This window comes from Pongo pygmaeus, chromosome 17, assembly GCF_028885625.2.
Source record: "Pongo pygmaeus isolate AG05252 chromosome 17, NHGRI_mPonPyg2-v2.0_pri, whole genome shotgun sequence".
In the NCBI taxonomy this organism is placed as follows: Eukaryota; Metazoa; Chordata; class Mammalia; order Primates; family Hominidae; genus Pongo; species Pongo pygmaeus.
The window spans coordinates 48,186,810-48,203,755 of NC_072390.2; the positions used below are offsets into that span (position 1 = coordinate 48,186,810).

Sequence of the window (16,946 nt, forward strand, 5' to 3'; positions counted from 1 at the left end):
GCACACAATAAAACAACAACAATAATAAGAAGCTTCAAAATTCCTCAATCTCAATTTTAAATCTGAAGTAGAAAATAAAAGAAAAAAATTCCTCAGTCGGCTGGGTGCAGTGGCTGACGCCTGTAATCCCAGCACTTTGGGAGGCCGAGGCGGGCGGATCACAAGGTCAGGAGATCGAGACCATCCTGGCTAACACAGTGAAACCCCGTCTCTAGTAAATCTACAAAAAATTAGCCGGGTATGGTGGCGGGTACCTGTAGCCCCAGCTGCTCGGGAGGGTGAAGCAGGAGAATGGCATGAACCCGGGAGGCAGAGCTTGCAATGAGCTGAGATGGTGCCACTGCACTCCAGCCTGGGCAACGAGCGAGACTCCATCTCAAAAAAAAAAAAAAAAAAAAAAAAAATTTCAGTCATTCTAATTCTGATGGTAATCTCGAAGTTCTCCTGAGAAATATACCACCCATCTTGGGAAGCTATGACTGTTGAGGTAGGTTTTTTGTTTTGTTCTGTTTGTTTGCCCGTGGCCAGGGTTATGTATGAAAACTATGATGGTGTTTCTCTAAGTAGCCCACTGATTGAATAGACTTGGTCACGGAGTGAGTGCAGTTGAAAAATATAGTGCTTCTAAAATGGTATGTATTTCTCTGATGAGGTTATAATGAAACAAAACAAAACTTTGGTGGTCCCTTTCCTATTTCTTAAGTACAATAGAAAACACTGTTCTGATATGCATAAAACAAATTCTAACAATGTCTACAAGACTCCTTTATTATAGACCTTGAAAATTATTATAACAGTAAATGTTAGACTACCAAATAACCAGGCAGTAGAAACTTTATCTGCTGGGATGAAGGGTAGGTGCCTGCTGCAAATGCGGTTTGAAGCATACGTTTTTCTTGCCTAATCAGTTGTTTTAATAATACCCTCTCTCCTTGTCTTAGCAAAGGATAAACCACTTAAAACCCTCCCCCATGACGTTTTCTGAGACAACCCTAATACAGTATCATCTCACTGTCTTCATGGCACTTAGAACATAGATTTGTGAATGCTTTAAAAATTCTTCAGTAATACACTCTTACCACTTGTTTTCTACATCTTGATATCTTACAATTTTCTCTAACTAAAATGTAAGTTCCTTGAATTCAAGGTCATTGACCTAAACTAGTTTTAATTATACTTCTTCCTACCCAGTCACATAGTAAGAGTTTAAAAAGTGCTTGCTAAACAAATCTAAGCTTCTAATGGATGTCTCCGAGGGGGTTTTAATAGATGTCCTTGGTGGGCTTAACTTCTGGGATTCATTCCAATGTATTTTATTTGGTTTAGTGTTTTTGGAGTGAAGAATTATAGCTTTGTTGGTTTTATAAAATGGTACATACTCTTTAAATAAATCAAAGCATAAATATAAAAATAAAGTTTGAATGATAACCCCACATCTTTTCATACAAAATAATTATCTCCAGTGCATTATAAACATTATTTGACATTTCTTACTGTGTATCTATAGCCAGAGATATTAGAAAACCTGTATTATACCATTTTAATTAAAAGTACAAAATTTAATTAATTTTAGATTAAATAATAAAAAAGTAAAACTAAAAAACAAAATTGTTAAATATTGCCACAAGATTTATTTATATCTAAAAGTTTTCTCCAGAGTTATTACAAATATGGGAAACTGGAATAAGAGTGATTACCTTTTTAACTACTCATTTCAACTTTGGACAATGTATTATAAAAAGGTAGGGAATAATTACTAAACTATAGACCTTCCTACCTGCATGTTTTTGTTACAATATTTTTTGAATATCGAAGTTGATAACATTTATGTTCTATTTGTTTAACCATAATTCCTGTAGTTCATTAACCCGGGTACTGTATTTTAATGGACTCAGTGCTCCATGTAGACTTTTTACACAATTTCTTCATTTGTGAAGACTACGTGGATTCATGTTGTATATTGATTAGATTTTGCCTTCTGATAGATACTTTTCCCATTAGATTTTATTCTTTGAAAGCCGATTTTTCTTCTCTGAGCGCCATTTAATTTAATTTCATTTTAGGGACATAGTCTCGCTCTGATGTGCAAGCTGAAGTGCAGTGGTACCATCATAGCTCACTGCAGCCTCAAACTCACAAGCTCAAGAAATCCTTCTGCCTCATCTTCCCAAGTAACTGGGACTACAGGCATGCGCCATTATGCCAATGTTAATTTTATTATTTATTTATTTATTTATTTTGGATACAGGATCTTGCTGTTTTCCAGGCTAGTCTGGATCTCCTGGCCTCAAACAGTCCTCCCACCTCAGACTTTTGAGTAGCTGAGATTACAGGAATGAGCCACTACACCTAGCAGAGCTGTTTTCAGAATCATTCCTCTCTAATTCCTTGAGATCATGAGGAGCTCTTTGGTTTTGAACTCTGCGTTTGTTTGAGCAGTGCTTCTTGTCTGCCTGGTCTGCCTTTTGTGTGTGCTTCTCTATGTGAGTGTGTCTGCGTCTCTTTGTGTGCACACTTCATGCATAATCCTTGTGTGGGTTCCCTTCTGGGAAATGTGAGTACTGAAGCCAGCAGACTACCCAGTGATCAATAAGTGTTCTGGAGCCTGCAACTTTCACAAGTTGTGGTCTTCAAATTCCCTGTGGCCAAGATAATAGAGAATTTCTCTGACCCTAGTGGAACACATTCCCCATGATTTTTATCATGAGATCAGTCAGGTGTCTTCTTGTATAGCATAGACTGTGGCAGCATAGCAATTGTTGGTTCTTTTCCCCTTTGCCCTACCTCAGACCCTCTAGGCTAAGTGTCTGGGAATTAAACGCTAAAATGACTACATCTTTTTTCCTTCTCTGGGTACTATAGGGAGATATGAGGTACCAACTTTAATGAGATAAGACAATCATATATAATTGGATTGTTCTTAAGCCAATTAAGAGTACACGTGTAAGGATAATTAAAATGGAATTAAACATCCTCTGTGGCAACAAATTTAGTTCATCTTCTCTGTCTTTGTTCCAAAATCATAAAACACATTTTTGCTTAGGTGGACATCTTTGAAATAGGTCTTCTTTTGACTTTGTCATAAAAGACTGTGTGCCTCTCTGAAGTGTCTTTATTCTATGATATTCTTAAACATTTTGAACCATGCTAAATGATAGCAGCGTAAGTTCCTATTTCTCACATTGCTCATAACATGTTTCAGAAGTAGAAAATAAAACATTTTACATTTTTCTCAGTTTTCTAACATTTCCTCCAATCAGAGTTACTCTCAATAAATGACCTCAACTCTGTTACATGAGAATATTTATGCCATATAATAAGAATTAAGCAAATTTTTTCTCTCTATATATATATTTTAACATTTTTGCCTCTAGGTTTGGCCTTTGCCTCTACTTCTGAGAGAAGAAGCTTCTTCCTAATTCTGGTCTAAGCTTTTTATTGTGAAATATTTCAAAGATATGGAAAAATACAGATGCTAGTAGAACAGACACCTACATACCCAACATCTCAACTCAACAAATATTAGATTTTTTGAATAGAAATGACTTGTAAAATTTTATGTATTTATAAGTAAGATTGGCTAATACAGTCTCTCTCATATTGTCTTGCTTCTCTTTCTTTTGTAATAAAGATTATATTATTTTTATAAAGTCAATTGAAGAAGTTTTTTCTTTTTTACTGAAATATGTGTATAATGAAATAGGGAGTTCCAGAGACTAGGTCAAGAAAGTAAGTCTCCCACCACACATAAAGTTTATCTTTAGAGCCATTTATAATTTGTGCTTTGTGTGTATGTGGGAAAGAGGGCGTTGCATACTGATTCATTTTTTTAAAAAGTTTTTACACATTTATCTTTCTCTTTTCAGGTTAAATTTGGAAATGTATAAAGCTTAAAATATTTGTCTTCAATGACATTGCAAAGAGTCATAATATTATGCTTTTTTAAATCTACTTTTAATTACATCTGCCTTTAGATATGTACTCTGTCAAGTATTGTGTCCTTACCTTTCATTCCTCTTCACATTTGTTCATACCATCTCAGACTAGAGATGTCTTTTAATAGCTTAATAAAAAATACTTTTTTATTGTTGATGGTTTTCATTATTCTTTTCTGTTTAATGAATGTCTGCTTTTTTCTTTTCTTCTCATCTTTCCTTCTTTCTTATTATTCTTTATTTCATTTATTAATTTCATTATTTTTACATGTAAGCCTTTAATTTTCAATTTTTTCTACCCTCCAATATATGCAGTTTAGCTTTAAAACCAATTGAGTGGCATTTAAAAAATTTCAGTATCATTAAAAATTCAAATACTTATAATTTCCGTTACAATTTTTTTTCTGTAATGTGTAAAGCACGTGCAAGTGTGCTTTTGAACATCTAAACATATAATGGATATGTAGGGTATTAGATAATTGATACCTTTCTAATATGGTACTGTATTTAATTTGGGACAGAAAGATGAGGCTGTATATTATTCTTCAGTATCTGTTGAGACTCACTGGACAGTTGTGTTTTGTTTTGTTTTCTTGCTGCTTTTGAATCCTGGGGGAAAAACATGCTTTCTCTAATGGTTCAGTACAATGCCCTGTGTTAAAGTCATTGGTTCAAGATTGATTATTGAGTTGTAAAAGTTCTCTGTAGCCTTAAGACAATTATTTTGATCCAGTCTATCAGGTTTTGGTAATATATGTTAAGACTTTCTGGTAACATTATGTGATGTCAATTTCTTTTTTATTACCTGAATTTGACATTTTGAGGCTGTGCTATTTAAATGAATGTATGTTCAAGGTCACTATATATTCCCAGTAAATTATTCCTTATACACTTAAGGAATGATCTTTCTCATCCCTAATAATATATTTTTTTACCTTTGTTTATTTGGTCTGATGTTAATATTGCAGTATGACTTTTTTGTTGTTTTGAATTTCTGATTAGTAGTTTTTAGTTTATTGTTCATTTTCTAAATTTTTATTCTTTCCATATAATTTTTATTTTACGTGTATTTCTTCTAAGCAGCAAGTAAATGGATGTTGTTACTTTTAAAATCTAATATGAAAATCCAGTTGCCTTTATTGTAATTGTTTTGTGCTTAATTTTATTTTAATTTTTTTCCTCCTTTTCTGCCTTCCATTTGATTGAGTTTTTCCATCTATCCATTTATTTGGAAATTATGATTCTTTTTTTTTCTTCCAATAGCTACTTACAGAGTTTTAACGAAATGAAGAACTAGTTCATATCTCTCCTGTTCCCAGAGCATACCAGAGTTTTATAGTGCTCTCATTTCAATTACATCTTACCATGTTGCATACAGTTACTGTGAATTATTTTATTTCCACTTTGTTTGATTCCTCCGTAGGTCATTAGTATTATTTTTTACAATGAATGTTTGTTTGGATTTACTCATGTCTATTATTAGTCACTTTGCTTATCATTGCCTCTGCAACCATTGCATTTCTTCTTTGATATAATTGCTTTATTTGTTAAGAACATACACTAGTGGTTATTTCAGCAAGATTCTCTAAGGGATAGAGTTTCAATTTAGGATACCAAAAACATTCTTATAATTGCTATAATTGTCATTTTTTAGAGACATAGTTACAAATGAAATTCTAAATTGACACAGTTTCTCTTGCTCTTTTGAAGAGATGTCACTGTCTTTATTGATTTATTGATAACATTTCTATCCATCTCATTGTAATTTCTTGGAGGTAATCGATTTTTTGTTAAAAATGGTTTTAAGATACTCCTTTTATTATTGATGTTTGGAGATTTCAACACACTAGATGGAGGAATGGGTATCTTGAGATTTGGTATGTAGCTTTATTTAAGAACTTTAATCATTATTTCAGTTCTGAAAAACATTTCAGTCATTAGCTATTCAAATATTGCCTCTCTGCAATCTGTGTTTTTTTTTTTAAATTCAGAAACTTCTATAAATATGCATTTTGACTTCTTATTACATTCTTTGTATTTATTCCCTATCGCATTTTGACTCGTCATTTTTACACTGCCCTCTATATATTTTCCTTAAGTTAGTATCTTAATTACTCAATCATTTTTTTCCCTGCTATGTCCGCTGAAAATTTTTTAAATTTCTTAACTTAATTTGTATTTCTAGAAGTATTATCTGGTTCTCCTTAAAATTTGACTGTTCTTTTATCATAGTATCCTATTTTTTCATAATTAAAAAAAGTCACTCTTTTGTCTTTATTTAAAACAAGGATTGGCAAACTGTTTCTGTCAAGGGCCAGCGAGTAAATACTATAGGCTTTACAGGCCAGGTGATTTCTGTAACAACTCTTCAGCTCCACATTGTACTGCAAAAGCAGACATACACAACATATAAATGATTGGACATGATGGTGTTCTAGTAAAACTTTATTTGCTAAAACAGGCATTGGACCAGATATAAATCATGAGCCATAATTTTCTGACCTCTGAGTTAAAACATACTCTTTATATAAAATCACATTCAAGTGGTTATCATAGCTCAAGTAACAGAATGGTAATTCTTCTGTCTGTGTTTGATGCATCAGTTGACTGTCCCTTCTGGTATGTTATTTTCTTGGGTCTCATGATTTTGAGATGTGAACTCTACATACAGCCTTCTGTTGGAGGTCAGTGTGCCTTGAGTTGTGGAATCATCCTGCAGAGCATATTTGCATTTCAGACCTAGTGGCTAATTTATTTGTATTTTTTATTTTTTGAGACAGATTTTCACTCTGTCGCTGAGGCTGAGTGCAGTGGCACAGTCATGGCTCCCTGCACCCCTACCTCCCGGGCTTAAGCGATCCTCCCACCTCAGACTCTGGGGTAGCTGGGAACACAGGTGCATGCCACCACACCTACCTAATTAAAAAAAAAATTTTTGTGTGTGCAGATGTGGTCTCACCATGTTGCCCAAACGGGCCTTAAACTCCTGAGGTCAAGCAGTCCTTCTGCCTCAGCCTCCAAAAGTGATGGGATTACAAGCATGAGCCACTGTGCCCAACCTAATGTTTTTTTAAAACAATGCTTTTTAAATCATCACCCTTAGAAATGCCCTGAATAGGAACCTTCTGAAATAATCCAGTGCTTAGTGCACTGCCTGACACATGAGGAACACACAGCTATTTTTGCTATCAGTATCTCTATTAAAATTAACAGTACTGTTGTTTCTGTTATCATTAACCTTAGGTCTTATAGAACTTACATAAATTGTAGTTGTTACTGTTCAGGCATTCAGAGTTTTTGAAAATTCTGATTAATTGGAAGCTCACAATTAAAACTTTTTTATTGGAACCTGGTGCTACTTTGAGCTAAAAATAGAGAAGATATTGAGTGAAGTATACATTATGAAAACTAAAGATAACTGAAGACAGACAGACACATAATGGAAGAAGCTTTGGGAATTTCTCTTCTGAAATACCATTTGTAAAAGGGGTAGAAGTAAACATATAATTGAATATACTTGTTCACTAGATATATGTGGCTGTGTTTGTGTGTATGTACATACACATTTCCCTCTACCTATAGTAAATTCATGCCTCTTGCTTGTTCATCACAGGGCACTTGAAATGGACCAAAGCTGAGGACATTGACATAGAAACCCCAGGATCTATTCTTGTCAACACTAACTTGAGGGCATTAATAAATAAACATACGTTTGCTTCCTTACCTCAGCATTTTCAACAATACCTCCTGCTTTTGCTGCCAGAAGTGGATAGGCAGGTAAGTAGAAGTTTTAGACATTTGATACCAGCCACTAGTTATATTATGATGAAGTGGAAGGTCTGTTATCAAAGATGACTTATATATGGATGTAGTAATTTCCGTAATTTATGCGTATCTATTTATTACTGTCATTAGCTTATTTAATCTGCTAAAACAGAACCATTTTTATTCTTAATAGTGAGCCAATTCAAATGTTAAAATACGGTACATTGTGGTAGAGTGAAAACTATAAACTTACATTGGAAAGGGAAAACAAAGAAATCAAGCATTCCATTATCAAATAAATCTTTAGAGTAGCTGCTCCTTTGCCCAGAGGGAATATTGAAATGCAGCAATAAAAAGCCAGAGTTTCTAAGAAATTATGTAAATGTTTTCATCCTCAACTATTTCCAAAAGGCATTTAAAATTTATGTTTGCAATTGCTCTCTGAGAGTCTATCAGTATGAATATGATTGCCTATAAATAATCACCTTTTGCCATTTTTAAAATATATCTGGAAATGCTTTAAGTGTATTTTTATATTTTTGAAAAGCTTCTAAAATGAGGAAATACAAATATAGGCCCATAATGGCAGGCATCAATCATCTTTTAAGGCTGTTTGCTTAGGAAAGAAAAGGAAAATATTTTATCACATGAACTTTTATTAAATTTCACAAAATTTATTAAGTGCTATCTAGGAAACATTCCCTTATGATTCTTATTTCAGTAAATTCTGAAACTGTGCATCATTTTCAGTTGATGGACTTAATGCATGTATATTTATGAATTTGTGTTTTGAGATGATAGGTACATCCATGAATTGAAGTGGACAGAATTCATTCAATATTTCCATATTACTTTGAATAAGTTTTCTTAGCTTTTTATTTGATTCTGTTTTCTATTGACTTACCCATCTTCTTTCATACATATTTAAATATGATAAGCAACAGTTTGCTACAATTTATATGTATCTCTTTGGTGGTGATTATTGTTCATATTTAGAAAGAGATTATTTTGATTTTGGGTACATTTTCATTTCAATAGGAGTTTTTTCTCTTTCAATAACATTTACTTAATATTTACCCTGAATATGATACATTCTGGGTGCTTTGGAGTAATAGCAAGACAGTGAATGCTTATTGAATGAGTGATTAATTGCACTGTAGTTGGATACATAAACTGTATTTGTAAATAACCAAAATATGAGTTAGAAACAGTTAAGCTTGAGGGGAAAAGTACAAAGTATATTGTACTTTTATATGCAGAAGGGAAATATCAGAGTCAAATTTAAAATTCTTGAATTGGACCTTGAGATATAGAGGTAGAATTTGAATAAAATGAATGGAAAAGTGCCAAGTGAGAGTCCAGGGGTACAAAATCAAAAGCTAATTTGGTGGAGGTCTGGATTGTAGGAAGAATGGTGCAAATGATTTTGGAAGGACAGATTGGAAGTTGACTTTGGAAGATTCCTTGAATATGAAGCTGAGGAGTCTGAATGGTGTTCTCCCTGTGTCTGTAATACAAAGCCATTGAGGGATTTTGAATGGAGCTATGATGTAATAAGACCATTACTTTTTAAGGAAATTATTCTGAAAGTACTGAAAGAGAATGATAGGCATGGGAAACATGAAAGTAGAAAGAATAGTTAGAAAGGAATTTTAGTTTTTCCCTAAAGGCATAATGAGGGTTTGATTTTAGAGGATTGAATTGAAATTAAAGAGGAGAAGAAAAATGCAGCCGTCATCATCCTTATCCTCATTCTCCTTCACCACCTTGTTCTCCAGTAGTCAGTTTTACATTTTGTCAAATAACAGTTGAAGCAGGTATAGGGAGGAGCCACTGATGATTCTTCAGTTATAAGCTTGTGTGACTTAGAATTTAGGTGTTAGAAACTTTTAGGGGAAAGATCTGATTTATTAGCTTATACAACAGTTTCTTCCACTTCAACACAGGTGTAGTTTATCTTGTTTACAAATCTGCCTCCAGCTTCAGAAATAAGGTTTGGCATCTACAACTGCATTAGTCCATTTGCATTGCTATAAAGAAATGCCTGAGGCTGGGTAATTTATAAAGAAAAGAGATTTATTTGGCTCATGGTTTTTCAGGCTATACACAAAGCATACTGTTGACATTTGCTTCTGATGAGGGCCTCAGGAAGCTTATACTCTTGGTAGAAGGTGAAGTCATGTCACATGGCAGGGGAGGGAGCAAGAGAGAGAGGAAGGAAGTGCCAGACTCTTGTAAACAACCAGATCTGTCTTGAACTCACAGAGGGAGAACTCACTTACTGCTATGAGAACAACACCAAGACATTCATGAGAGATCTGCCCCCATGAGCCAAACACCTCCCACTAGGCCCACCCCCAGTATTGGAGGTCACATTTCAACATGAGGTTTGGAGGGGACAAAACCCCCAAAACATATCAACAATATACTCAATAAATATTTTTGTAATGAAGAAATAACAGATTGTCCTAGTTTTAGTCAAATATTGATGGCCAGAATCTAAGCCCAATATTTTATTCAACCTCTAGCAGTTTGTGTTACTCAGTTTTTTGTAGTCACTGTGAGAAATATAATTGAATAAGGCACAGTGCTCATCCTTGAATAACACTTAGTCCATTGAGAAACTTTTTTTATTCAAAAAATATTTACTGAGCATGTATTGTGTACTAAATGCAAGAATGGATCTTGTGGAGGATACAAGAATGAATCTTGTGGAAGAATAACAGAAGGGAGAAAAACAACTTCATATGCAAGTGTAATACTCTGTGCTCACTACTAGCAAAGAAGTTTAATAAATGGATAAGTGTTTTACCAAGTTTAGTATAAAGCCAGTTAGAATCACATAAATGTCATAATAGAGGTATAAAGAAAGTCTTTTGAAGATGTAGAGGATGAAGAAGTTTAATCTGAATGTAGTATTGGAGATTTTTATAGTAGAGAGGATGCTTAAGTTGAACCTTAAAGGACTGGTAGTTGTTTCTTAAGTAGAGCCAAAGAAAAGTGAATTTTACAAAGGAAAGGCATGCCATTTACAAAGACGTATTGCTTATATGTTCCAGAAGATTTAGTATCTCTGTATGACTGGAGCCACCTAAAGGAGAAAATGGTGGGCTATTCTGCTGAAGGGGAATATGGTCTACAACCTTGATGGCCTGATTGTAGGCTAAACTCTTTGAACTTTTTCTGAAACCAGTAGGTACCATCAAAAACTTGTCGGATGGGAAATGACATGCAAGAAATAGTTTAAACACATGTTTTCGTGCCTGGGCATAGGAGAAGGGAAGAGAATCCAAAGGATAAGTAAAATGCAGTCCTTATTTTCTTTTTTGGGAGCAGGTATCTCTGTGAATGATGGATTGGACAGCAGAAAGATAAGAAGACACAGAGAGGCTGGTTAGACAGTTGCAGTAGTTGAGATATGAGATAAATGTTTGAACTTGGTATTGGAGTTGGAAATGGAAGGAATGAATTCCAGACATATTTTCTACCCAGGATGAATAGGAATAAATGACAGCTATGAAATGGGATTGTTAAAGGTCTAGAAGGCAACTAGAGATTTTTTCTAGAGTAACTTAAGAAAGAGAAGCTCTGTGGGCCTGTCAGCATTTTATAGCAAGAAATTTAGAGCTAGTATGCTCTCTTTCTGCTCAAGGTGGACTCAACCCTCTTTTCTAGCAGAAAGGGACAGGTGACTTGGTGCAACAAACAAGCAAAACTGCTGCTGTTTTAGTCTAGCTTATTGCAAATATCCAAATGAAGATGAACACCACTATTTCATGGCCATAATGAGTGGAGATGGCATGGAAATGTGAATTTGATTACATAGATTTATTTGAGCCAGTGGAAAGTCCTACAATTATGTGAAATACCTAAAATTTCAATTATGTCTTCATATATTTTACAAAATCTGAACCTCCTCTCTTTCTTATTTTCCTCCTTTGACTACCCCAAGTTTCTGCTGCTTTCTAGTATGAAGTAGTCCTAAAAGGGCCTCCTACTCTGGACCCAAATGAAATGGGTTCATTCCAGTATTACATCTTCAAAATATGGGAGCTGAGTTTCACATTTATCTTGACAATGCCAGCTGTTAAGGCAATCTTTCTGGGTGTTTTGTTTTCCTATATTTGTACTTCTCATTCTGTTTTTTAGAGTTCTGTTTATCTTAGATTATATTTTTAATTTACCCCTAGTTGTTTTATCACATTGCTGCATCTAGTTTTATACTTAAGTTTATTCTTCACACATACTGCAAGTAAAAGAAAGCCCAACTCAAAGATTTTTAAGTCATAAAAGGACATTTATTGGCTCAGTTAATTAGAAGACAGAAGTTTGAGTGGGCTTCTTGTTCTTGGTCCTAGGTCTCAGTTATTATTGAAGGACCATTTCATTATTTAAATAAATAATTCATAAAATCTTCTGCCTTGTTGATATTTTCTAAACCCAAATCGCTTTGTGTAGGATGGCTACCCGAATCAAGATGTGAGCACTTGCCTTAGTGCATGGGGAGAATACTAGTATTTCAAGCAAAAGACCTAAGAGTCACACTAATGGTACTGTTTAGATCACATGAGCATTTCTTAAGCAATGACTGTAGCCAAGGGAATGGAATATACAAATTGGCCTAAACCCAATATGCCTGTCCTTGGAGCTCAGAGAGTGTGTTCATCATCTCCTGAGGTAAAATGGTGTACTTGTGGTAGAGGTCAGAGATACTGTAAAAATCTGTTTTTTAGAAGTTTTAGCAGGGGATACACAGGTTGGGGTAGATGCTTGGTAGGCAATTAACAGCGCCTGTTGAAGAGGAGTCAAAATTAAGTTTTATTTTTAACATATTGGATTGAAATTCTTCCATTATTTGAAATGTCCAGAAAATCATTATGTATGCAGGTTTTAAGACAGTAGAAGATGGAGTTAACGATAACATATACATAGATTACTGTGTCTGCTATGGGATTTGATGAGATGGGGAGATAGCATAGTCATCACAGAGAAGTACATGTATTTGTGGAGAGAGTGGATAAAAAAGAGGATGGAAAGAGCCAGAAAATAGATGGAAAATAACAAATCCATGAGAGATCATCAATGTGCCGATCATATGTAGGCAATAGTGTCAAATGTACAATGTGCCGATCATATATAGGCAATAGTGTCAAATGTACAATAGGAAGTCACTGGAGACTAAGTAAGATATCTTTCATTTATCCCTTCACATCCACACTTCAGTCTTCTTTGTGCTGCTTTTCTCCAGAAAGCTAGCCTGTTTGTGGACTACTGCATCAGAAGGGCCTGTGCCCTCCATCGTCTTTTGAAAAAAGTGTTGAAATAATCATAAACTTCTAGAAAATGTGAAGGCATATTTGAGAATAAGTTTGCAGCCAGATGATCCAGTGTCACTTTCTCCCCCAATATATGATGACTTGAAAGGTGTATTTTCTTTTTATCTTTTTTTTTTGACGGAATCTTACCCTTTCACCCAGGCTGGAGTGCAGTGGCGTGATCTCCGCTCACAGCAACATCTGCCTCCCGGGTTCAAGCGATTCTCCTGCCTCAGCCTCCCGAGTAGCTAGACTATGGCTGCCTGCCACCACACCTGGCTAATTTTTTATATTTTTAGTAGAGATGGGGTTTTGCCATGTTGGCCAGACTAGTTTTGAACTCCTGACCTCAGGTGATCCACCCGCCTCAGCCTCCCAAAGTGCTGGGATTACAGACATTTGCCACCGCGCTCAGCCGAAAGGTGTATTTTCTATAAACAAGGATGTGTTGTCTTACATAAGCACAGTGTAACCAGTGAAAATCAGGAAATTAACAGTGATGATTATCATGTAATTCTTAGATTCTATCCAAATTTAGCCAGTTGTCCCAGTAATGTCATGTTTAGCAACAGCATCCAGTACTAAATCTGTTACTGCATTGAGTTGTCATGTCTCTGTAGTCTCCTTCATTTGGACCAGTTCTTTAGTCTTTCCATGATGTTCATGACCTTGACACTTTTGAATGTTATAAACCAGTTTGAGTTTTCATAATGTCTCCTACTCAGATTCAGATTATGTACCTTTGGGAGAAATACAGTAAATGATGTTGCGTTCTTCTTGCATCCTGTTAGGTGGCACACAACTTTGATTTGACTCAGTACTGATGCTGTTAACTTGATCATTGTATTAAAGTGTATTTGTCAAGCTTTTCCAGTGTAAACTTGCTCCTTTCCCTTTTGTAATTAAATAGTATTTTGTGAGGAAGTTCTTTTCAACTGTGTAAATATCCCATTCCTCTTCAAATTTTCAATGTATTAATTCACGTACAAACACACACAGACACACACGTGTGTGTGCATCTATATGTATGCCTTCATTATTTCCTTCTTTTCACTAGGCTATTATGCTTAAATTGTCCCACATTTGGTCCACAAGAGCCCATTAAAGCTGGCTGCTGTGCCCTCTGACATGTCTCCATTATTATTTATTTATTTATTTATTTATTTATTTTAAGAGCTAAGGTCTCACTGTGTTGCCCAGGGTGGTCTTAAACTCCTGTCCTCATGTGGTTCCCCCCCTCCCGGCAACTTCACTTCCCAAAGCACTGGGATTACAGGGGTGAGCCACCATGCTCAACCTCAGTCATTCTTTGATCACTTCCTTATTTTGAAGCACGTTAAAGTGTTCTGATCTTATAGTATACTTTCTCTGCCCCAGTCCAGGAATGAACCCTTTCTTCAAGAAGCCATGGTTCCCATTAGTGGAGGATGTCATGAAATCAAGGTGTCATGAAAAGTGTGCTCTTTTTTTGTTAGGATGTTGCTGTTCCTAGATCTAAGAGAGATCTCAGAAAACTACACTTATGTATATGTATGAATACCCACATACATGCACCTGTATATGTGTGTGTGAATGCTTCCTTAACTTCTCTGTCTTGGAGACAAGGAACATCATGTAGAAGAAAGTGTTTGAGCCTATTTACGTAATATATAAACATAACACAATTTATATCTACATTTATTTCCAGATATCTCTATCTTGTAAGCCATGAGTTCACACTGATAACTCCATTCCTAATCTACTAACCCCAATGCTAATCTAATACCCCATGGTCCATTCTAGTTTTCTATCTTCCCATAGATGTCTCTTACTTCTCTGACAGTGAGAAACCAGCTCCTCTTACTCTTAATATATCTAGATATTTGATTATTGCCTTGTAGGTAGCCAGTCTTCCATCTTGGCCACCATACCTCCCCCATGTGGATGGTCTCCTCATCACACACAGGCTGTGACTCTTGATGACAGGCCACCCACCTTGCATTTTCCTCTTCCTGTTAGACTTCTAACACTGCACATCAGGCTACTCCTCAGTGCAGGTTCCCTCCTCACCATGGTTGGACTCTAAAACTCCTCTCCAGGCCACCTCTCTGTGCTACCTCACCCCACTTGGCTCTGTGATTCCCTCCTGGACTGTCATGATCATGGCTGTACCCCTCTCCCCTTCTCTACACGCTTACAATGCTTTAAGCCTCATACCTAAATGTTCAGAAGAGGGAAGAGAAGGCTGTCTGGATTCTGATTAGGTTCAGCTGTTGGGGAGTCACAGCAATGGATTGAATGGAGAAAGAAAAGTGAGATTGAGCATTATATCCTCCCTGCAATGACAGCACAGGCTTCATTCATTGGCCAGCTCCTATCAGGATGTCCTCTCCATACAGTCCCATCTCTGCCCGTGGTCTGATAAGCCCTGCGTCCCCTCACACTTCAGGTCACACACTAACTCCCGTTATTAATTCTAGTTTACTGCACTGTTCTCTGTGGTGTTGCAGCACTTAGGCCATACCTTTTTAAGTCATCACTTTACTCTCCTCAAATGATCCTAACTTGAAGGAGCTGTTTGTGGCTGCTGAGACTCTTGACTGGCAGACCTTGTGAGGAAGTTGAGTAATAGAGGTGTAAGAAAATTATACTGGTTTGGGGTAGGAATGGAATGTATATTTCATTCATTTATTCAACCAAAACATATTTAATGCCTACAATTCACCAGACTCTGCTAGCTCTGATGATGTAACTGCTAATAAGTTACAGTTCCTATCCTGAAAGAGAGAATTGTTCTAGAGGAGAGAGAGAGATGTAAAAGCCTATAATTACAGAACAGTGCTCTGATTGTAGTGTATATATCATGCTATGGGAACATAGAGGAGATAATTACATTGTCTGTAAGATTTAGAGAAGGCTTGAAAGGGGAGGTGTCATTTGGGCTGGGTCTAGAAAGATACAGAAAGGTTATCAGGTAAAGAAATGTGGAGGGCATTCCAATAGAGGAAACAACATGTGCCAGTAATAATGATTATGTATACTGCTAGGTCTTCTACATATATTATCAGCAATTCTTACCATAATGCTCTAAACAGTATTATCAACCCCACTTTCTATGTGTAGAAGCTGAGGGTCAGGGAGGAAAAAGGTCTAACCCAACTTTTTCCAAGTAAAACCATGGGAGTGAGAATGGAAACACAGGTTTGTCCAACTCCAAGCTCATGCTTTTTCTCCACATGATGTTCCTTGTCCCCAAGATGCAAAGGCAGAAAAGTACATTTTGTCTATCAACACATAATTTGAAATGGCTGGGATATAATGTGAGAAAATTGAGACTACAAAGGTAGCTTAGAACAAGCATTTTTTAAAAAGGCTTGAAATGTCAGTAAGCTATGTAGAGCATACCAGGATTTTGCATTGGAGCAGGACATACGTATAATTATGTTTTTAAAAAAAGAGCTGTGATGAGGGACTGAAGCATAGAACAGAGGAGGAGGAGTCTCAGACTCTCCACCTTGCTGGGGGTTAGCCATATCCTCCTTTCTGTTCCTCAAACCCAAGCCTTTTCTGTGTCTCAGCTTCTGTGCTTCCTCCTAGCTCTGCAGGGATGCTTTCCTGACAGGGATGCTTTTGGCAAGATGAGCTCCTTCTCATCCACCAGGGCTCAAAGTTACCTCCTCACAAAAGCTTTTCTTGCCTCCCCTCCCATCTAAAACACCTTCTTTAGTTGTTTCTTGTCTTATTTTTCTGTTTATTTCCTTCCTGGTACTCACTATAGTCTCTGATTAACTTATTCATGTATTTGTTTTCCTCATTGGAATAATGGCCTCAGGACAGTCATTTGTTTCTCCTCCTCATTTTGCCTAGCACATAGTAGGTGCTCAGTAAAGGTTTCCCAAATGAGTGATTGAGTGAATATAGACTGGGAAATGACTTAGCAAGGTAATTCAAC

General features: G+C 36.0%; 1 protein-coding gene across 8 annotated transcripts in view; it reads left to right on the forward strand.

Annotated features, from left to right (window-relative positions):
- The window catches only part of ASXL3 (ASXL transcriptional regulator 3), a 173,262-nt gene that overhangs the window by 97,972 nt on the left and 58,344 nt on the right, over window positions 1–16,946 (forward strand). For all 8 annotated transcript variants that reach the window (XM_054460883.2, XM_063653528.1, XM_063653529.1 and 5 more), the window contains one exon: window positions 7,549–7,712. In XM_054460883.2, the coding sequence (XP_054316858.2) occupies window positions 7,549–7,712 (164 nt within the window). The remainder of the gene's footprint in view (window positions 1–7,548; window positions 7,713–16,946) is intronic.